At 43.9% G+C, this 23,890-nt stretch overlaps 1 protein-coding gene across 1 annotated transcript in view; it reads left to right on the top strand.

Moving 5' to 3' along the window:
- The window catches only part of ZDHHC20 (zDHHC palmitoyltransferase 20), a 337,926-nt gene that overhangs the window by 184,011 nt on the left and 130,025 nt on the right, over positions 1-23,890 (top strand). Inside the window, exon 5 of the mRNA XM_085621583.1 lies at positions 15,067-15,136. Within this exon, the coding sequence (XP_085477709.1) occupies positions 15,067-15,136 (70 nt within the window). The remainder of the gene's footprint in view (positions 1-15,066; positions 15,137-23,890) is intronic.

The following is a 23,890-nucleotide window of genomic DNA, read 5'->3' as shown; positions in this document are numbered from 1 at the left end:
AACTTTCCCTCTCGTGTTCATAGAGTGTGAAAGTCTTGGTGTAGTCTGGAGTTCCTAATACAGGTGCAGAACAAAGAGCTTGAATTAGCTGTTGGAAGGCATTCTGGCATTCAGTAGTCCATGGGAGAGGCATCGGAGTGTCTTTAGTCAAGAGGGCCAACAAGGGTTTAATAATGTACGAAAATCTAGGGAGCCACTGCCTACAGAAAGAAGTAAGGCCAATCAATGTACGGACGTCCTTCTGAGTACGGGGCACAGGTGTGTCTAAAATGGTCTGCTTGCGATCCGGTTTGAGTGCACATCCCCCCTTAGACAGGAGGTGACCTAATAGGTAACCTTCTGTCTACAAAATTGCAATTTCCTCCGAGACTTTGTGATGATGAGAAGCAAGAAATTATAATAATGACAGTGTTACTTCTTTACACTGTTCAGGGCTATCGGCAGCCAACAAGATGTCATAGACATATTGAATAAGAGCCACCCCTTTCGGCACAGGAAAAGAATCAAGCTGCCTTTTCAATGCCTGACTATAAATGCTAAGACTCTGTATACCCTTGTGGAGCTCTACAGAATATGTATGATCTATTATTCAAAGTGAAGCTGAACAAATAACTTCTATCAGGGTGAATAGGTATTGAAAAAAATGCATTTTTTAAATCAATGACACTAAATGTAGTGGCAGAAGGCGGAACCATAGTAAGGAGTGTTGTGATGTCAGAGACTACCGGGTATTGGGGCACCACAATTTTATTAACCTCTCGTAAATCAATAAGGAATCTGTAAATTTTAGTGTCCGTGTCTCTTTTCAAAATAGGTAGGATAGGGCTATTACAAATGTTATAAGAGACTTCTTCCACAACCCCCACCTTGATCAAATCCTGAAAAATATGCGTCAATACTTCCTCGCCTTCCCGAGATATTTTATATTGGGGCAGTCGAGGCAATGAAGCACCTTCCTTCACTTGAATATGCACTGGTTGAATAATCATTTGTCCCACATCAGTATCTGATGTAGCCCATAAAGTACTAGGTAATGATGCCAAAGCGATATCTTCTTTAATGAGATAAGACCTGTCAACCATTGGATAGTTATAATTTAAAATAACACGCACACCTTCTGGGGAACAACGTATTCTAGCACGAAAATGTTTAACCATATCGATACCCTCCATATTATCCGGCGTGGTAGGGGAAAGCAAAAATGTACATGCTTCATGAATTTATCAAGACTAAATGCAAGAGGCTGTGACAGTGGGCTAGATGTAGGTGACCCATCGAATCTTATCGATGATGTTATTGCGCCAGACAGGGGAGCCCTAGGGACCAATTTTTTAGACCGAGCACTAGGAGTAGCTCCTGTATCAACCAGAAACCGATCAGTATCACTTTTCATCAACATAAGGACCTTTCTGATCTACTGGGACCTCAACCGGTTCCTTACCCCATCCTAGGCATTACTATGCACAATCAGAATCCCCAAGACCATCAGCCGAATAATCTGACATTTGATATTGATTTCGTCTATCAAAAGTATTAGAATATTTTGGCCCATGTTCAACTGCCTCAAACCTGGGATGAGTTCCTATTCCTTCCCTATTTCCTGAATTCCCTGGGCGTCCTCTCATACTTCCTTTACCCCGTTAATACTGCTAACCTTGCAAAAGGGGGCACTCAGAATGCCAGTGTCCTATCTCTTTACAATAAGCGCACTGATCAGAAGACAAAGTTGATCAAGAGAAAGGGGGTACACCAGCGGTATGTACTGCACGTCCGCCTCTACCACCACCTCTGAATGGTGGACCATATACTTGAGCCAACATAACTTTCCTTTTTAACTCCTTTACCCTCTTATCCTCTTTGCCTTTTGCTTCCAATTCCTGATGCTCATAAAACTGGGCCATAGTCAAAAGGGAGACTGGAGAAGACGTAGTCCATGAAGTCTCACTGGCCTTTAGGCGATCAGCTATTTCTGGCAACATGTTAGCGACAAATTTGTCGACGAACAGATGCTCACCCGTGTCATCTGTCAATGACTGTCCACTAAAGTCATGGAATGTCTCTTCAAATCGTGTAAAGAAATCAGACTCTGACTCATCCGCTTTCTGTTTACAAGACGCTAACGTTGTCCAATCTATTTTCTTAGGGGGTATGAGAGTTTTTAACTTAGTTACAATAGCTTTGGCAAGATCTAATATCTCCTGTTGTGGCTTCTGCGCAGGCTCTCTAGCCGCATCTATTTCTTCGAAACGCACCCAAGTATCACCATAAGCTACATTATCATCTATTTTCTGAATTGTTCTCCACATATCAGGGGGCAAAATAAGTCCAAAAAACATATTAATATCTGGCAAGGTCATAGTGCAGGAGCTAATGGCGCCTTCCACTTCTTCATAGAAAGCGACCGGATTTTTCCGCGGGTCAGACAAAACAGCTTTAAGAGCCATAACATCTGCACTACTCCAAGGAGTATAGACCCAATTATAAACCAAATATCCCTTAGCATCATCTGAATCTTTATCAGCACTTGTTCCTGTACCCTTCGGAGGAACATACAAAGACGCAGCTTCATGCATCAGTTTTACAGTAACTACAGTATCACTAGGGTCATTGCCTGTCCCCAAAACTACTTCTTTCTGCACTGGGGTCTGAACTGTTTGTGCAGTTTTAACTTTACCAGCTGATTTTTGCTCCGCTTTTAAACGTAGTGTATCATGTTTTAATTTAACTACTCGCCTAATTAAATCAGTTATATTTGACAAAAGGAAAGTTCCATCATTTAATTGTTTATAATCAGAATTAATATCATTGGGCTCTTAAGTTTTTAGAAACGTTTCTAAAACCAAGTATTTCCTCCCAGGTGAACATGCAAAATATAACTGCTCTAAATCCTTCCACTGCTGAACCAGCGCAACAAGGTCTGAAGCAGAAGTAGTCCCACACGCTTCTTTGTGAGCAGTGGATCTGATAGTGGCTTTTTCATCCGCAGTCAAAGTAGAGCGAGTCTGCCACCCATCTTGCTTATCTAAGTCTTTATCATCTGAAGAAAGATGTTCTTCAGAAAGATCATCCTCAGGGGCAGAGGTAAATTTATACGGGGGCGTAGGTCGATCTAACAAGATGGAATCATCCAGAGGTTTATTAAGTATAGGATAAATGGGGCGCCCAACAGGGTACTGGCCAGTTACCTCTAAATGATGCTCCCTTTCCTCTTTCTCTTTTATTGCCTTCATCTCTTTATTTTTTTATTCCAATGCTTTTTGATATATTGTTTTTCGCTGTTCTTTTTAGGTCTCGCCTTGCGTTAGCAGCGCGCATGCGCGGCTCTCGCCATGGGAGGGCTTCTTGGAATCGATACAGATTCCGAAGCCGTCTCAGCTCCGCCTCCAAATTAGATTGGTATGCGTAGTTTCTCGTCACTTATTATTCCAATCAGACTATGCTGATTGTCCCAGACGGTTTGTAGCCCCTCCTGGTTGCCACCCTGTCCTTGTTAGGCCATGCCCAGCGGCATGAATCTCTTACTGGCGGCGTGACACAGTAGGCTTAGTATTAACTTGCTGCATTTTTTTTTTTTTTTTTTTGAACCATCGCATGCGTTTCCGTGTAGAATGGCATTATATGCTGTACGCTACTTTGTTTTTTATTATTACGCTACTTTGTTGCTACCCCACCTCCTCCCTCCAGCAGTCGCTGGCTGTCTCCATTCATACGTCGAACGGCTGACACTTCCAACTCGACCGACAGTTCGGCGACAGGCACTCTGACCACAGAGGAAAACACCAGCGAGTCCCGCTCCCTCTTCCTTCCCGACTATCTCTCTCTCTCGAACTGTGAGAGTGGCAAGCTGAATCCCAACAGGTACACGGTCTCTGAGGCAGACCTCTGATGGAACTAAAATGGCGGCATGCTTGCTTGCAGTCAGCAACTGTGAGTGCAAAAGTGCAAATGTACCTCGTGGCCAGAGAAAGATAATTCCTACTGTGTCAAAGGACTTGTGGTGCGAGGAGCTGGGCATCTATTCAACCGTGCTTTTTTTACTTGCGCTGTGCGTCTTAATCTCCATGTCTGTCCAGCTGCAGGGTTGACTGTGGCATTACTACCAGAACTGCAGAATTTGGAATTTGAGAAGCTTGATTGAATCTCGGCGTGCTCAAAATCCTGTGATTCTGGGCACATCACTTCTCCATGCACAGTGATACAATATCTTTGTGTGGCGTTTGCGCTATATAAAACTGCAATAAACGCTACTCCATCATGGTTTTACATTTGTTTTCATCTTGTTGGTTGGCCTGCTGGGGTTGCCTTCTGTCCTGGCTAATCTTGCTTGTAGTAGCGTGTGTAAACCTCTGGGCCTCTGTGTGAACTGACCTGCACCAAAACTGACTGTGTCGCCGTTAGTTGTCCTAGTGCCCCACAGATGCAGGGGCACAGCCGGCTAGGGCATGCTTTTACTGCCTGTGTTGTGTGTGCTGCGTAATCACGAGTGCTTCAGGAGCTGTGGTCCCTGCTGGGTTCCATCCTCCTACAGGTGAGAGCCAGGGCTTTAAGTGGGCCGGGTCCTGCCGGTGCTCTGCATTGGCAGTTCTATAAAGCAGTTGCCAAACCGGGTCTCCATTTTTGCCCTCGAAGTGGAAAAAAAAAAAAACCTTACCTCTGCAGCAGTGCCACTCGTCACTGCTTTTGAGGTAACTTCAAGTAGACTCGTTATAGTTCTTTCATTCTCATCATGTCAGAACTGAAGCATTTTCAATGTTGTATACAAGGAAGCCGTAGTTGTTGCTGATTTATCTTACACAAGCAACAAGCCAATTGCCCTGGCTTGCTGTAGGTGTAATGGTACTTGCTTTATCAGTATTATATATCTGTATGCAATGACAGAAGCAGCAAAATACAAGTTGTTGTACACGACCACCAGCAAGGCTCCATTTAATGGCGCTGTGCGTCTTAATCTCCATGTCTGTCCAGCTGCAGGGTTGACCGTGGCGTTACAACCAGAACTGCAGAATTTGGAATTTAAGAACTATGATTGAATCTCTGCATGCTCAAAATCTGTAATGGCATTCTTGTAATAAAAAAATAAAAAACACCTCTGGGTTAAAAATCTTTCACAACAGGGCCCATAACTTGACAGATTATTTTCCCCGTCTTACTACCGTACTCTGTCGGTGCACTGTAGACACCAGCAAGCCACTTTCGTCCTCATGAGAAGGAATGACAGCAGCCATTTCACCAACTCTCTGAGGAATACGGTTGGGTTTGGCAGGTACCATGCATGCAGTCGGAACAACTCGCAAAGAAAAAAGCATTGCAAATGCAATAGGTCTTGCCTTTCATTAAGTTAAAGCCATTTGCTTTGCTATACAATACCATTAGCAAAGCAAATGGCTTTAACTTAATCAAAGGGGAGACCTATTGCATTTTCAATGCTTGTTCTGCTATAGCTTCTTTCCTCACTCTCTTGCACTTCTTTCTCCCACATTCGTACACAATCCAACATATCTTGTTGATTTTTTTCTCTTGAATAAACACAGCTCTACATATTGAATCTTTTTAAAGTCAAATGACCCATTTACAGGCCATCGTAAATCAGGATACTTTTTCGTATATTTGTTCCACAGTGTACTAGACATTATGGAAGAAATACCATATGTTCGAGGCATATGAGCTGCAGATTACACACTATGCATAGATCGCCATCTGGTGTTGGACCTTGATGTTTGCACTTGTTTTTGTCTTGGAAAGTCTTTGGAAGTCACGAGGTATGTATCTCCTCCTTTGGATGATAGTGCGCATGGGCTTCAGCTCCATTCTCAGATTGTTTTTTTTCCGCCATCGGGCTCGGATGTGTTCTCGCGTTCCAGTTCGGAACCGTTAACTGTTTTCTGTTTTGACGCGCAATCCTTCCCTTTTCGACCGGTATTGTTTCGATTGCGTTTTCCCAATCCATGCGACCCTTTAACTTCGAAGTCTCCGATTCCGGTCGTCGACGAAGGCCTTCGGGCCTACCTGGGCCTCATCTCTGGCTCATGGAAAGGACGCCATTCAAAAAGTGTCCTCGATGTGGGTTCGAAGTTTCCCCACACCGACCTGCATGAGATGTGTAACCTCTGCCTCTCACCGGAGCACGAGGCCAGAGACTGTCCAGCTTGCGCCTCCTTCCGCTCCAAGAAGACGATCCGGGACCGACGAACTAGAAGAACAATGGCTCACTCGTCATCTTCGATCCCCGACGACATCTTCCAAGAAGGTCGGGTCAAAGAAGGAATCATCAGCGCCTCCGAAGCAGATGACTCTGACGTCGAGGATATCACTCCAGCTCAGAGGGCCGGGAGTACAGATGTCGACCCCGACCCAACCCCCCCTTGCCCCCCACTATCAAAAAAGGCTTTGGTACCACCTTCACCTTCGGGCCCAGGTGCACACCGAGACACTGCTTCCCATGCCCCGCCTTTGGGCCCGGTAAAGAAGCCTACTAAGCCTTTAGGTGACTCGGGCTGGAGTCAGCCTACACTCTGTGCCGAAAAACATACTCAGGCACTGAAGCAGATGACGCCCTCTTCCTCATCCACGCCGACCGCTGCTTCGACATCTAAGCATTCGGCGTCGAAGGCTAGTATCGGTTCCTCGGCACCGACAACACACTCTGAGCCGATCATCAAACGCCCACCAAAGGACCCCGACTCCCATTCTCCGAAGCCAAAGACCTCGGAACCGATAAAATAACAACCGGTTCCATCGGACAAAGACACTGCAAAACTGCACGGTTCCACACCTAGAACCGCCACCGAGTCGACGCCGAAAAAACTTACGGTACCGAAGCCGTCGACTCCGAAGGATCTGCCTCCGACAGAAGAACTGTTTCGTCCAGATCCTACCCAAAAGACTCTTGTGAAGGATCCTAAGACTGGTCACTTAATGCTTAGTATCAAGAAAAGACCCCTAGAAGCGCCTGCACCGACACCACCACCGAAAAAGAGAGACTTTGCTACCTCTCCATTAAGGATCCCTTCTCCTCTTCCTCCTCATCCCCCCCCCACCACATCGCTCTCCTACACCATCACCTACCCCAGTAGATGATGATAACACCTCAGATGATGCAGGGGGAGGTGCGGACGATCAACCCCAAGGGGATCCTCCCCCTACTGGCTCCCCAGACCCCTGGGATGATTACAGTGTCTCAGACGTCCCTTACACCCCACAAGATGACATCTGCCCCTCCAGGCCTTCCCCTCCTGAGGACAGTATCGGCTTCAACCAGCTCCTTCACAGAGCATGCCAGTACCACGGGGTTGCCCTTCATACAGACCCAGTAGAGGAAGATTTTCTCATGGACACTTTCGACACCACACAAAGGTCCACCCCAATTTTACCCATGCTTAAAGGGGTCATTAAGCATGCACCAGAGATCTTTAAAGACCCATTCAGGACTCGAGTCATCAACCCGAGAATAGAAAAAAAGTATAAGGCTGGTCCTACTGATCCAGCATACATTAAGGGCCCCGCACCACTAGACTCCTTGGTAGTCTCTAATGCAAGGAAGAGAGGCAATTCCCAAACAGGTGACGCACCACCACCAGATAAGGCATCTAAACTCCTGGACGCCTCTGGCAAGCGCACAGCGTCACAGGCAGCAAACATATGGCGCATTGCTAATACCCAAGCGCTCTTAGCCAGGTATGACAGGGCACATTATGATGAACTTGAGTCCATAATGCAGCACCTCCCTGACGGGTATAAAAACAGGGCCAATGAACTCATACAGGAAGGTAAAACCATCAGTAACACCTCCATCCGTTGTGCCTTAGATGTGGCAGATACCACCTCAAGGGCAATAAACACCAGTGTCCTTTTGCGTAGGCATGCCTGGTTATGCATCTCAGGTTTTAAACCTGAAGTCCAGAGTTCCATACTCAATCAGCCATTCGATGAGCAACACCTATTTGACCCAAATGTGGACGTATCACTTGAAAAAATGAAAAAGGATACAGACACGGCCAAATCTATGGGAGGCTTGCAGTCGCAAGCTCCCAGACGGTCCTTTCGTCGCTCATCCTTCAGAAGCACCCACAGAGGCTACTCCTCTGATAGCCCCTCCACTTCTTACAAGGCTCCAACCCAATCCACCTGTACTAGAGGTTACCAAAGGGGTGGTTACAGGGGAACAACCACAAAGGCAGAGGCAAAAACAACTCCCGCTCTGCCTCCACCCCCACCCCATGACTTCCCTCCACTTCCCCCAGACCATTCCACTCCAGTCGGGGGAAGACTCCACTAATTCCTCCCTGCCTGGACAAACATCACTTCAGACAGGTGGGTGCAACAGATAATTCAATCAGGCTACTGTCTCGAACGAACATCTATCCCCCAAACATACCACCCAAACAGCTTCCAATGTCACAAGCACATCTGTTACTGCTAAAGCAGGAGGTAATCTCCCTCCTACAAAAAAGTGCAATAGAACCAGTTCCCCTGCACCAACAAAACAAGGGAGTTTACTCCCTCTATTTTCTCATACCAAAAAAGGACGGCTGTCTCAGGCCTATTTTAGGCCTATTTTAGACCTCAGACCCCTAAACCTATACATACACTCAGACCATTTCCACATGGTCACACTTCAGCAGGTCCTTCCTCTGCTTTCACAGGGCGACTATCTTACTACCCTAGACCTCAAAGATGCCTATTTCCACATTCCCATTCACAGCGCTCACAGAAAATATCTCAGATTCGTAGTGGACGGTCAGCACTATCAATTCAAAGTGCTCCCATTTGGAGTCACCACAGCACCAAGTGTGTTTACCAAGTGCCTAGCGGTGGTGGCAGCACACCTAAGAAGACAGCACATCCACGTCTTCCCATATCTAGACGACTGGCTCATAAAAGCCAGCTCATACTATCTGTGTGTACAACACACTCACGCCACTATTCAACAACTTCACGACCTGGGGTTCACAATAAACCACGCCAAGTCCCAGCTGCAACTGTCCCACACGCAACACGGTGCCACAATAGACACCTCGAGCGCTAGCCTATCCCAGTCCCGCCAGAATAGCAAGCATACTAGCTCTTCTCACCAAATTCCAACCACAACACTCTCTTCCAGCTCTAGTGTTCATGCAGCTCATAGGGATGATGGCCTCTTTCATATTCATAGTGCCTCATGCAAGACTTCAGATGCATCCTCTCCAAGAGTGCTTAGCACGCCAATGGAACCAGGCTCAAGGTCAGCTAACAGATCTGGTGTTGGTAGACGGTCGTACCCATCGCTCTCTGCAGTGGTGGAACACCAAGAACCTTTCCAAAGGGCGACCGTTCCTAGAGCCGATTCCTCAAATAGTTCTGACGGCGGACACTTCGCTCTCCGGCTGGGGAGCTCACCTGCTACATCACACAATGCAGGGCAGATGGACACCTCAACAAAAGTTACTCCACATCAACCACCTGGAGTTACTAGCCATATTCCTAGCCTTAAAAGCATTTAAAAAACACATATCAGGCAAAGCTGTCTTAGTCCGCACCGACAACATGACAGGCAGGACACACTCTCTGCAGCTCTCTCAGCTCGCACAGAACATATGGAAGTGGACTATACCTCAGAACATCTTTCTCCTAGCCCAACATGTCCCAGGAGTCCAAAACACAATAGCCAATCTGTTTAGCCGTCAAACACAACAAATCCACGAGTGGGAACTTCATCCGCAACTTCAACCGTTTTTTCAGATGTGGGGGCAACCACAGATGGACCTCTTCGCGACCCAAGAAAACACCAAATGCCCAAGCTTCACCGCCAGGTATCCTCACCCATTGACCAAAGGCAATGCGATACGGATGAACTGGTCAGGCAGATTTGCGTACGCTTTTCCGCCTCTTCCACTCATTCCACTAGTGGTGCGCAAACTACAGCAACACTCCTTAAAGCTCATCCTAGTTGCATCAACTTGGGCCAGACAACCATGGTACACCACATTGCTGGAACTCTCTGTAGTTCTGCACCAAAAATTACACCTCTCTCCACGCCTCTTAACACAGAACCATGGAGAGAACCAATACCCAGACCCAGTTCAGTTCAACCTAGCGATCTGGCACCTGAAGTCCTAGAATTCGGTTACCTTAACCTTCCTCCTGACTGTATGAACGTCATTAAAGAAGCTAGACGGCCTACCACTAGAGCATGCTATGCAGCCAAGTGGAAACGATTTATAGTATACTGTCATAACAACAACACTGATCTCCTAGATGTGTCTATTCAACACATCATAGGCTACTTACTACACCGCCAAAGATGCAACTTAGCCTACACGTCTATCAGACTGCATCTTGCTGCTATTGCAGCATATCTACAAAATAGACAACATCTCTCACTTTTCAGAGTACCTGCCATAAAGGCCTTTATGGAGGGACTCAAAAGAATAATTCCCCCCAGAGTACCACCTTCACCTGTGTGGAATTTAATCATCGTTCTCACAAGACTAATGGGGCCTCCATTTGAACCTCTACATAAATGTGAGCTACAATTCTTAACATGGAAAACTGCTTTCCTAGTAGCCATTACTTCTCTACGAAGAGTTAGAGAACTGCAAGCACTAACCATTCAGGAACCCTTTCTGCAGGTGCATCATAATAAGGCTGTTCTCCGAACTAATCCTAAATTCCTCCCTAAAGTCATTTCTCCCTTCCACCTCAATCAATCTGTGGAGCTGCCTGTATTTTTCTCGCAGCCACAAACAGTCGCAGAAAGAGCTCTTCACACCTTAGATGTCAAAAGAGCACTGCTGTACTACAAGCGAGAGAACACAACCTTTTCGTAAAACCAAGCAACTATTTGTGTCTTTCTCACCACCACACAAGCGCAACCCCATATCAAAATCTGGGATAGCTAGGTGGATTGTCAAATGCATACAAATTTGTTACCACAAAGCAAAATGTACATTATCTGTTCCTCCTAAAGCCCACTCTACACAAAAGATAGGGGCGGAACATTCCCTTGGACGATATCTGCAGAGCAGCTACATGGTCTACACCGCACACATTCACGAAACACTATTGTTTCGATGTGCAAACTAAACAAGCTAGTGTGGGCCAGCCTGTACTCAAAACACTATTTCAAACTACTGCAACAGATACTGGTGGTCGCCACTAGGAGGGGATACTGCTATACAGTCTATGCATAGTGTGTAATCTGCAGCTCATATGCCTCGAACGGAATATGCTACTTACCAGTATGCATCTGTTCTTGGCATGTAGAGCTGCAGATCTACACACGCCCACCCGCCTCCCTGCCTATCTTTATCTGTTCCAGTATTATCTTACTTAGATACACCATACATGGGCACTTTTCCTGTTTCTTACAAAGCTCTATCATTTCCCTGTGACTTCCAAAGACTTTCCAAGACAAAAACAAATGCAAACATCTGGGCCCAACACCGGATGGCGATCTATGCCTAGTGTGTAGATCTGCAGCTCTACATGCCAAGAACTGGTAAGTAGCATATTCCTTAACATACATATGTCTATTAGGTGTCCCCTCGGGGGGAGCCGGCTGACTTCTTTCTAAATCCGTTTTGGTACCACCAAGACAGCAACACAGCCTACGGAGTGTGCTGGAAACAGGCATGCTACCAATTTTTTGTAAAATATTACTTTTCAAAATATATTCAAAAGTAGAGAAAATTCTCCACATTACCTGTCTTTATTTTTTTTCAAAAAATAAATTAAACAAACAAAACCAGAATCTTGGCCAAGCAAAGAGTGCCGCTTCAGCGACCTTAACAAACCAGAGTCTCCAACCTCCAACTGCCAATCTCTTGGTCGACCTAATGGTCACTGCAAATTTTATGCCAAAGGATACCTCAGTCGGGACTGGCCAACACCTGGAGGGTCAAATCGAGAAAGCCAGAAAAATCACTTTGGCTGCAGAGACGAGGGTCTCCTCATGCAGGACGTCTCCTCAGCAATATTCCACTATTCCGTCAAGACAACTCCTTCGGAAGGCTGCGTTTCCGATGAGGACCCAAGTGTCGGGCGCCAACTGTGGAAATGTGCCTTTTAATGAGCACACCGGTGCAGGAGTCACCCTTCTCTGTCCACGGGTCCTTAGACCAATAAAATAGAGATTGGCACTGAAGCTGTAATTCAAATAACAAGTTTATTAATCACTCATGAGTGGGACTTCGTCCACACAGCACTCTCAAGTGCTGCCTGAGGTAGTACATTTAAGTCATAGAACACGGGCCTTATATACAGCTTTTTCTGCACTGGTAAGCATGTAGATACAAATAGAAGGTACAGGCCTACATAGGAATAGTTACCGACAAAGATGGGAGATCACTTAGTCAGCAAAGTGGGAGGGGGAGCAGGAGTGCTTATGGCAGCAGTAAGAGATTGACAGTTGAGTCTGAGACCAGGTGTTCCGGCAGCTACAAACTCTTAGCATGTATATTGCTTTTAGCTGAGTCAGGAAGTCAACTAAAATAGACCGCACAGGCAGGGAAAAAGTCGAGCAGCAGAGGATGGGAGAATTACAAAGCCAACAAAATGGATGCCACAACCAAGATGTCTTCATCTTATGTTAACAGAAATTATTCTAGATTTCCACAGTGGGACCAAATAGGTATGCTTACTATCCATATTGAGTAAGATGATGTGTGTGAGTATCAATCTGTATGATTTTCCTGACGCTAATATCTTTATCTCAATGAATAGGCTAACTCTTGGTACATTCCACGGTTTGATTTGTGTGTTTTTGATGGTTTCTCTCTTAGTGGATATTTGTGGACTGCATGTGAAGGCTGGTACGTGCATTTATTAAACACAGGGATAACTTGGGGCCTGATTACGTTGGTGGTCTCACCCCCATCGTAAGCAGGTTTCACGCCTGCTATATTACAATGGCGGGTGGTGTGTTGGCCATCGTAAAGACCGTCCGCCATGGAGCCCGTCAGACTGCTGGAGGGGAATCCTATCCCTACAAGGGGATTATGATGTCCCTTTCCACCTGTATTTTTCATGGCGGGTAACCCACAATGAAAAGGTAAGCGGAAAGTGAGTTTGGGGGCCTGTGGTGGGCCTCCCTTCCCCCCCCCTGGCCCTCCGGTATGGGGCCTGTGGTGGGGGGCCTGTCGTGCCCCCTACATATCCCTACACCATGTGGCAGGCACCATATGGTAGTGCAGTGATATGTCCGGGATCCCTATTTTGCATTGCGGCGAGTGCTGTAGCCAGCAGCACCCGCCGCAATTCAAAATATAGGCATTGTGACCGCCGTGGTGGCGGTCGCATTGTAATGCCTCTTACGCGACTGCCGACAGAATGCCAGGTCGTCCCGTTTCCTATACAATGTCTGCCCGCAATCGTAATCAGCCCCTTAGTCTTCACGTACACAGATTTTAATGTTCAATCAGGAGTTTGTGTGTTAGCTAAATTTGTTTTTCCAAATGGAGTACACGTCGTACACCCAAAGGCTCAAATAAACACATGCATATATGACTAGTGCAACGATTTTAATTATATTTGTTTTTTAATCCGTGTGTGGCTCTGTAAAATGGGAATATGCACATACCATTTTAGACCTGCACAGATACATGACTGCAAATGTACAAATCCTCAGTGGCTGTGAATGCCACACCCTTTGTGATTTCGGAAAGATCTGTGGAGCAGTAGGTTACATGTTAGTGCATGGGTAGGCAAACTTGTGGCACAACTAGTCATTTTTCATAACGACCATGTCCACACACAGCCACATATTTATTTTGCTGTTTATGACCTGTAGTCCTGTTCCCAGCTGTGGCAATGACCCACAACCCTGTGTACTCCCCTCGTTGAATTCTACTCCCTCATTTTGTATCTAGTTTAGCCCCGTGCTTTCTGTTCTCCTCCGTCTCATCTCTGTCCTCCTAAATCTGCCTTGTCAGTTTGGGCTCTCTCTCCCTCTGTTGCTCTTTAGCTCTCACATGATCATTGTTTTTTTTTCTTTCCAACATTGGCCTCTCACACCGGGTCAGATCAGAATATAGTGCTCTCTCTCTCTGATAGGACTTTGAAATGTTTCTCTCTAGTACTCTTTATAATTCTTTTCATTTTCTTTCTTTATTCCAATCCTTTCACTTGTCCACATTTTCTTTCTAACATCAAAGGGAAGTATCCAGAGGTGAGAATTTAATTGGGTGGCCTGGAAAAAGTGAAACATTGGTATAGCTAGTATTGGCCTTTACATCTTTCTGCCCTCACTACCCAATTCTCCCCTTTTTATTCTCGGAAGGATACTTAAGCCCCCATCTACATACTCTCCCCCGCCAGCAGAGGGGTTGGTGGCCCTGAAGTAGGAACCTGGAGGTTGTGGGAGGCAGAATTGGAGGGGTTTGGCAAATCCCATTCACACTCCCCGCCCCCGCCCCATAGTTTCACAGGGAGGAATTAGATTGCTGGAGCTTTAATGGGACAGTACCTTTCCCCCCCACCATTCTCAGCAGGAAGTGCTGCTATGTTGCACTGGCATTTCCTCATACATGGAGCTAATTGTTTACCACTTGTGTAATAATGAAATCTTGGCGGTGCCTTGTGCAACGTTTGTGAAATAGGTTCATTTTAACGTGAACCTCTTTCAGCCACCGGTTTTCAGGGTTCGATTATTATACTCCTCAGTGCAAAAAAGCCAGCTAACTGATTTGATAGCCGCTTTGGCTTAGAACTGCAACGGTCTTAAAATGTTAAAGGATCTTCTGAATAGGGGCTGCCACTGACTTGCCATTTTGACTTTAATATGCTCCAGGAACCTCCCCAATCTTTTCTTTTGTGTGGGGAATTATTGCAAATTAAGTAATGAGTAAGTTCAGAATGTTTATTTTGGAAAACAGTTCTAGGTATTTTACTTTATTGTAGCTGTTGCTGTATTTTTAAAAAAAAATTAAAAAAAACTTTCATGATTGACATGAGCATCTAGCTTTCCTGTTATTTCACTATGTTCTTCCGCTGCTTTTTTACACTTTTTCACAAAAGTATAATTGTGTACTTATTTAAGAAATGACTTAAACTGGATAATCTGTACACAGCTTTTTGTGTTTTAAAATACAGCTATCCGATATTGTGACAGATGCCAGCTCATTAAACCTGATAGATGCCATCACTGTTCTGCATGTGACATGTAAGTCATTGTTTTGCTTGACTCTTTGACAAGCTGTTAATTTCGACACCCTTGCGTAATCATGTATAAATTATAAAAGGGGAGATTTTTTCGGGTGCAGTTGTAAATATTGTGGAAGCATGTCTGTTTTCTCTACTTTTTAGTGATGTATTGTCATTAACTGTTTGAATTTATTGATGTGATTTACTTTCTTTGGCCAAGCAAATATCTTAAATTGTTAGTAGCTATTAAATGAATTGTTCATTGTAAGGTGATGGGGACTCACTGATAACAGAAGTACTGTGTGTTCCCAAGTCCTGTCTCTGACATGAGAAGGGACATCTAAAGCAATCAAGTACAGCTCAATAGCAGGAGTGTTAAAGTGAAAACGACCTGGGTCTTTTATTTTAAGTGTTCTATGCAGTGGCAAAATATTTTTCCCAGGGACTGCTAAAAATGGTCTATTTTTCATCTACTGCTATTTAAATGTTGTTGTTAGGAGAAATAGATATCCTACATCCTTTCTCACTCTCTGTAGCCCAGCAGGATAGGCACATAGTTCACAAAATCTTCTAACTTTTCAGCCAGAGAAAAGTAAACCCCAAATCACCAAGTTAAAACCATCACCAGCAATTTGTCAGACGACACAGTCTGACATTTGACCTCTGTCTTTCAATTACAGCAAATGTGACAATATAAAACCTAAATTTCAAGGCATCTTTGTTGGTCATTTACCTTCTGAACTCCAGCATAGTTATTCTGGGCGTGTTGTAGTATCCTCAGCACCACTACTTCCAGCACCTATGGGTTAGGTGGTTCATTATATTGAGTAATAGTAACTCGTATCATATACTGCTATTTGTGAAGTCAAAACTAAGGTAGCAAGTTTTATATGACATTATTATTTGGTGACTGCATGACTGCATACCAGAAGTACAAGTGAAAAGCTTGTTTGAAGAGATCAGGATTCAGAATTCCTCTGGAATGGGGACTCTATGACAGATTTCTGGAGTGAGGTGACACCACTCAAGTGCCCAGGATTTTATATGCCGTACCATCTGCCACCATGATTTAGTGGCTTGAAGGTAAGTTGATGAACTATATGCATGTTGGCTGAACTGAGGTGTTTTTTATATTGCAAGAAACCATGCAGGTAAGTATTTTGTTTTTAAATATATTAACATAATTATTATATTACTTAAAGAAAGGTTTTGTGTGGGTAGTGGTAAAGGGAGGAAAGAGTAATTTTATGGTTTAAGGGAGGTTGGGAGTCAATATAAACTGGGGGGGGGTGATTTCCCTCCTCAAAAAGGAACAATTATACATATGTAGATAGATGGATCTTGATAGATAGATGGATCTATCTATCTATCTATATATATATATATATATATATATATATATATATATATATATATATATATATATATATATATATATGACAGGGGTGTTTGCATTTTTAAATAGCGTCATACGCAAAGTTTGTCCCATGTGATCAAGCCACTCCGGTGGCGAAACGCGTCATGACAGAAGGGAGACTCTTATACTTTTTCAAATAAAGAGTGTTCACCGACGAAGAGGAGTTCGTGTATTCTTGTTTATGGAGAAAACTGATGAATACTTCGTGCCTATATTCGTATCGTCAGGAAGTGGGTCTGCTTCCGGTTACGAACCCCCTCCCCTCAAGCAGGCAGCCGTTACCAGCCAACGTGTTCGAGAAGCGGTCCGGAAGGACAGTGAACAACGGCAGCCCCCTGTGTGAAGATTTCCTCATCCAAACCGACGAACTGAACAGCAGACTGGTCGGAGGACGTGCCGGCAGTAAAGTTGGTCGGATATAAGTGGTGAGTGGAACGGACTTAACCCACAGGTGGGGAGGTGTCGGTGTGTATATATATTTCTCAAGCGCTGTTGGATTATTTTGGCGCTAGACTCCCATTTGAATTTCAGTATGTCAATGGACGCTTTGCGAGATCGTGAAGCAGCAGCTGATGCTCTCTTCAGTAACACGCCTGGTGCAGCAATACCAAGTTCGAACACCGTCACAACTGAAATGAATTCTGATGTTACATCTTTGCTTAAACGTTTGGAGAAATGTATGAAAAGCGAGATTACAAAGTGGTGGGAACATAAGTCTCTACAGAAGTACGAGGAAGCGGGTAGAGTACCCCGTGGTCTAAGGATCTTTGTAGCACCGTCTTATGAAAAACCCAACCCGGATATGTTAAAGGAATGGGCAGCAAATAATTTGGCTGCATCAATGAATATGGTCATCATACTCCTCAAATACGCCAAAATTGATCGTGAGAGTTTACTGAAAGAAATTGGGGATATTAATGAACAATTGAATAAACTTGAACAAACTGAATATATTATCAAGACAAAGAAAGAAATTGGCGAAAGGATGAAAAAACATGAGGACAGAATTAAAATACGTAAAGCATTCAAATATGCGAGGGACAAAACAGACTATGAGTTGGGACAAATATTCACGTTCTCTCGCAAGTACGATCATGCCAAGAGAAACATGTCGGGACGTACAACTCAAAAAAATGTGGTACCCAGCACAGAAATTGCAGCAACCGGGAATGACAGAGGAGAATTGAGTTCTGAAACAGGCTCACTTACGAGCGAATATGAATCTGATGACGGCATCAATGCAAATCAAAGAGCGGGTGATCAGGTGAATATCCTTAGTCCGGCTGAGGAGCTTAATTTTTTAGCAGAGGACCGGCTACAAACACTGCGACCACGGAATCGGAACCTGCCGCAAACCACAACAAGCGAAAAAATCAGCGTCGCCGAGAAAGGCGCAAATGCAGGAAGAGGCAAATCAAGAAAGCAGTGGCGCAGGAGATAATGGCCAACAGCGATACGGTTGTCAATTTGTCACAACTTGTCCTTACCAAAGCTGAAACACAGATCCTTGCACTCGGTCTATCCTTTTGCCCGGAGAGCAGCTTCAATTATGCGAAAACTCGCATTGACATTTATAAATATATTAGGAAGCTGAAATTACAAAAATTCTTTACCATCAAAGAGGGTAACATCACCTATGCCCTGCCTGGCAATGAAAGCACTTCAAATATTAGTAACCAACCCAATCTTGTAGCATCTGATGCTTCCATCATGCTCACAATCAGTGAACTTAATAATGAAAATCGTCTTACCGATGTTCCTACTATGAGTCAATTCTCCACTCAGGAAAGACTCGGTTTACACAATTTGACAGAATCTAGTGCTGGGCTCAGTCCATTCAAGGCTAAATCAAAATTTTATCCGATAATGCCCAAGGACGCCATAGACATTTTTCACGAACGTATAACTGATGACATCAAGAAACTATACTACAGAACTAACCATAACAAAACCAGACTTAAACACCACAATATGCAATATGAGAATCTTATTCGCAAATTAAGGGACAGAAAGGACATATTGTCATTACTATGTCGGACAAGGGTGGCAATGTGGTCATCTGGCCAAGGGAACAATACATAAAAGAGGCTCAGACACAACTGTCTAATACTGAATGCTATTCTAAAACCACGCTAAGTGAATATCATAAAGCTAAAGATACTATCAAGAAAGATCTTATGAACTGGAAACGACAGGGACTTATTTCCAGCCAGGAATTGAACTTTATGCTCAATGATTTTCCCATCATTCCCACCCTGTATCTAATACCGAAAGTACACAAACAAATTAATCCCCCGCCTGGCAGACCGATTATTTCGGCGATAGGAGGAATGAGTGAACATATCACCCAATATGTTGACTATTTTTTACAACCTTTTGTACAAGGACTGCCATCCTATATCAGAGATACAGGAGATTTTTTAAACAAAATTCAAAATATTGAATGGGAAGATGATTTGTTACTAGTGGTTATGGACATTGAGTCCTTGTACACCAGCATTGACCATCATGCTGGTTTGTCAGCTGTTAAGCATTATTTGGACAATAGACCCCTTGGCCTGTATAACCACAACATTATGCTTCTAGAGATGGTCAAATGGTGTCTTTTTAACAACTTTTTCATGTTTGAAAATGCAGTATACCGTCCGATGCGGGTGTAGCCATGGGGGCTTGCTTCTCTCCCAGCTACGCGTGTTTACACGTGGGCTGGTGGGAGGAGCAGACCCTCCATGGCACCCTGGCCAGAGTGGTGGACAAACAAGTTTTGCATTGGCTTAGATACATAGACGATGTGTTTTTTATTTGGAAAGGTGATCGTGAGAGTGCTTTACTGTTTATTGATGAACTTAACAACAACATATGTAATCTTAAATTCACTGCAACAATTCGCGCCTCTGAGGTTCCCTTTCTAGATACTATGATCTACATCCAGGATGGTCGTCTTGAATCTACACTTTTCAGAAAGCCCACAGCAGGGAACGCCACTCTACATGCGACCAGCTCTCACCCCGGTCATCTGATTAGGAGTATCCCCTACGGGGAGCTCCTCAGGTTGAAACGTATCTGCAGTTCTGATGAGGAATTTGTCAGATGCTCTGAACAGGCATTGTCCAGATTCAGAGAGAGGGGATATAAAAACAACATCCTTAAACAAGCCCAGGTGAAGGTGGCTCTCAAATCTAGAGGACCTTCTATCCCCCAAGAAAGATACCACGACACCTGTGACCAATAGCCCTGATGACAGTAATACACCCCGTCTCATCATTACATTCAGCAAACAACACAACCAGCTCAGGAGGATAGTTAATCGTAATTGGCCAATACTGAAAACAGATGCAGTATTGACCCCTAGATTACCATCCACTCCTACTATTACTTTTAGACGGGCAGTTTCGATGAGAAACCAGTTAGTGTCTAAAAACATAGAAACCACTACCAAAATAAATTGGTTGCAGTCTATAAAAGGTTTCTTTAAATGCGTATCGTGCAGGGCATGCAAGTTTGGAGTGAATACTTTGCAATATAACACTCCTTTCAGTCTCACTCCAATACAAATCAGGGGGCATTACACCTGCCGCATGGAATTTGCAGTTTATGTTTTAACCTGCACCTGCGGTCTCAAATACGTGGGTAGCACTAAACTGCAAGTTCATGCACGCATTTTACAGCACCTCAGGGCCATCGTAAACAATGATTCCACCTATCCTGTGGCCCGTCATTTTAGAGCTGTTCATGACAATGACCTGACCTGTCTCTCTTATTTTGTAATCGATGCAATCCCAAAATTAAAACATGGGGGTAACAGAGAGCGCATGCTCAGACAATTGGAGACCCGAGTAATTATTGAGCTCGATACTAAGACACCACTCGGGCTCAACACAACGGAAGACTTGCACAACTTTTTATGAAAGTTTAGTGATAATGAGAGAAGAAATATTGATTTAGAGTGGTTTTTGTCATCTATCCCCAATACTTTGGTTGTGCATTTATTTTACTCCTTGTCAGCTCACATGTTTCTATTCTGGTCTTGGACTATATGCTTATGTGGTTCTAGGTCTGGCAGTAGATGTTACGAAGTGTTTGCAATCTTATATTTTTTATCATCATTTAAGATCTGACATACATTATGCTGCTTTGAAAGAAGGAAGGAAAGGAAAAAATACACCCAATTCACTACACTATTCCAATATCCTATTTTTAGGTAATATTGGGATCCTATCGTTATGTATTATCCAGTGTATGAGCTTTATGAAGGCACATTTATTGCGTATTTGCACATCTTTTTAGATTGCACTTTGGCACTTTTTGCACTTTACTTATTGCACTTTTAGGCACTTTCGCACTTTACGTCAATTGTATATATATATTAAATGAATAAATTAATAACAAATATATAATATTTTAAAATCAAATTAAAAAGCATTTATTACTCATATCGATAGGAAACATTACAGTACGTTTGGAGAGGATTGACATGGTAACTTTACTGAATATACGACATTCCTGCTTTTTGGATTTTATCCAGATTACATCTTTTGAGTAGTCTTAGGACACACTGCTGACAATATTTGCACGTTTAATTATTATTATCCTGTGATGTACGATTCGTATTTTATACTAAAATTGTCTTGGATTGTCCATGTATCTCATAGGATCCCATTTTAACACAGATGATGATTTTATGTGTTCCGAGTTTACTACAATGATATGTATTTAGACTTTGTATAAAGTGTTAAACTCGGTAGATTGGGTCAAATCTACATTCGGATATAATTACATGTATATCACGTGCATATATTAAGAGTCTGTTTTTTCAGCAGGAAGTTGAAAATGTAAAATGAAAGTATGTCTTCTATTTCCTCTCCGTCATGTGACAGGGGTGTTTGCATTTTTAAATAGCGTCATACGCAAAGTTTGTCCCATGTGATCAAGCTACTCCGGTGGCGAAACGCGCCATGACAGAAGGGAGACTCTTATACTTTTTCAAATAAAGAGTGTTCACCGACGAAGAGGAGTTCGTGTATTCTTGTTTATGGAGAAAACTGATGAATACTTCGTGTATATATATATATATATATATATATATATATATCCCGAAACGCGGCATGGAGTGAGCGGAAATAAACGCACCGTCGCAAAAAGTGGAGTTTGTGCCAGTGTTTTTTCAAAGGAAGAAACATAAGGGATTGTGGTATAAAAATGGTCAGCTGACTTCAAATGCGTGTCATGTGATCAAGGCTCTTCGGAGCCGAAACGCGTTATGGCAGATTTACCTTGAGGTAAATAAATAGATTGAATGCACCAAAGTTGTGGTCCGTGCGCCTTTCTTCAATACTTGAAGCGCCAAGCAGCATTGGAGTTCTTGGGATATTTGAAACCGGTTCTTGTCTTCTCCGGTTGCACACGGACCCCCCTTCGATGTCGGGCTGGCAGCACGCAAAGAGGACGCCGTCTGGTAACAGACACCATTTCCCGCAATCCAGGAGGATTTCACGGTGTCCAGCCCCCCAGCAACGCAGACGTGGTTACCTGCAGGAAAGCCAGGCAAGACAGGACGGACTCGAGTCGGAGGACCCGAGGAGTACTGACAGTAGCTGAAGATAGGATCAGCGGCAACGCAAACACGCTGGGTAGAAGGGTGTGCGAAGGACTAGAAAACAGCTTTGCTAACACAGACTTCTGACAAGCAAAGAATCTGCCCTCTAGTCACATAATCACTAAAAAATACACAATCCCCAAGCTATGTCGGCCGACGCGCTAAGAGACTGCGAGGCAGCTGCAACAGCAATGTTCGATGACAAGAACGCCCCGAAAACAAATTACATAGCCCAGAATGCAACAACTGGAGCAAAAAATACAAGCCTTCGAGACAAATACCGGAGCCTAGAGAAACTAATGAAGAGCGAACAGAGTAAGTGGTGGGAAGGCCGCTCCCTCCAGCGATACCTGGATGTGGGGACGATTCCACCCGGCTTACGAATACTTATTGCACCCAGTTACGAGACACTAGACCCACAGATGATGGAAGAGTGGGCTGAGACCAACCTCGAATCATCGAAGCGATTGGTAATTCTGTTAGTCTAATATGCCGAGTCAGATTGACTGAAACTGCAAGAGCAAATAGACGCCATGAATGAAGAAATAGGAGCCATGGGCCAAAGTGACGAGGACAAGAAATTGAGAGACGAGATGACACAATGACTAAAAAAAGAAGAGGACAAAATAAGGGAGCGTAAGCCGTATAAATATCACTGAGACAAAGCTGACTATGAATGTGGACGCATCTTTACTTTTGGCAAAAAGTACGGAAACGTGAAGATATCTAAATACAGTGGTGCCTCCAAAACTCCATCAAGAGGTAACAAAGGGTCCAAACAAGTGGATTTGTCCACTTCCGATTTAAGCTCCGCTATGGAAGGCGAAACCGAGTGTGGGAACAGGGATAAAAGAGCCCCATTTGCAATTTCACTCGTAGAAGAATTAGATTTTTTAGTCAAAGAGCGGAAACAAACACTGCGACCAAAAAGACAACAAACAAAAATACCTGCAAACGACGAGAAAGGAGACGGGCAAAGCAAAGGAGAAACAACCAGGCGATACCAAACACGCCGATGGAATCGGAAATGAGTAACGATCAGGACATTGCCAGTAACATCACGGTGACAATTTATCAACTGTAGCCCTCAATAAAGCCGAATTGCAATTACTCTTGTTGGGACTTTCTTTTTGTCCCGAAAGCTCGTTTGACTACGCTGCAACCAGAATGGATGTTTTCAAAGCGATCAGAAAACTAAAACTTAAAAAATATCATCTTATTAAAGGCACGACTAATAAAGCAAATACGGTGGATGCTGATAAATCGCCTCCCCTTACGTGTTCTCCACCTATGTTTGGCTTATCTAATGATGACAAGCCGCTCCTTACGGATCTCCAGATGCTGGCACAAACAACGACCGGGTCGGAGGATCAAAGATGCGGTCACTACAACTATTACCGAGGGCGCATTTCTTATCACAAAATTCAAACCATGTTCATCATACATTCCATTCATGCCGAGGGACGCCATCGATTTATATCATTAGCAGGTCATAATGGGATTGAAACAGCTGAATGTCAAAGTTAACAAAATCAAAGACACTAAAAAGAACAAACAGGAAATAAAGTATCAACAACTGATGCAAAAATTATCGACCAACAAAGACATCATCATAAGGAATGCCGCCAAAGGCGGTAATTTGGGCTAAGGTGGATTACATCAAAGAGGCGCTAGAACAACTGACAGACCGCCAATGCTATCGTAGAAGCGACCAATCCACACTAAAAGCAACATATGACAGCTATTATAGCAAACTGATG

This window comes from Triturus cristatus, chromosome 8 (genome assembly GCF_964204655.1).
Source record: "Triturus cristatus chromosome 8, aTriCri1.1, whole genome shotgun sequence".
Classification (NCBI taxonomy): Eukaryota; Metazoa; Chordata; class Amphibia; order Caudata; family Salamandridae; genus Triturus; species Triturus cristatus.
The sequence above is the reverse complement of the archived record's forward strand: the minus strand, read 5'-3'. Positions and strand labels throughout refer to the sequence as shown.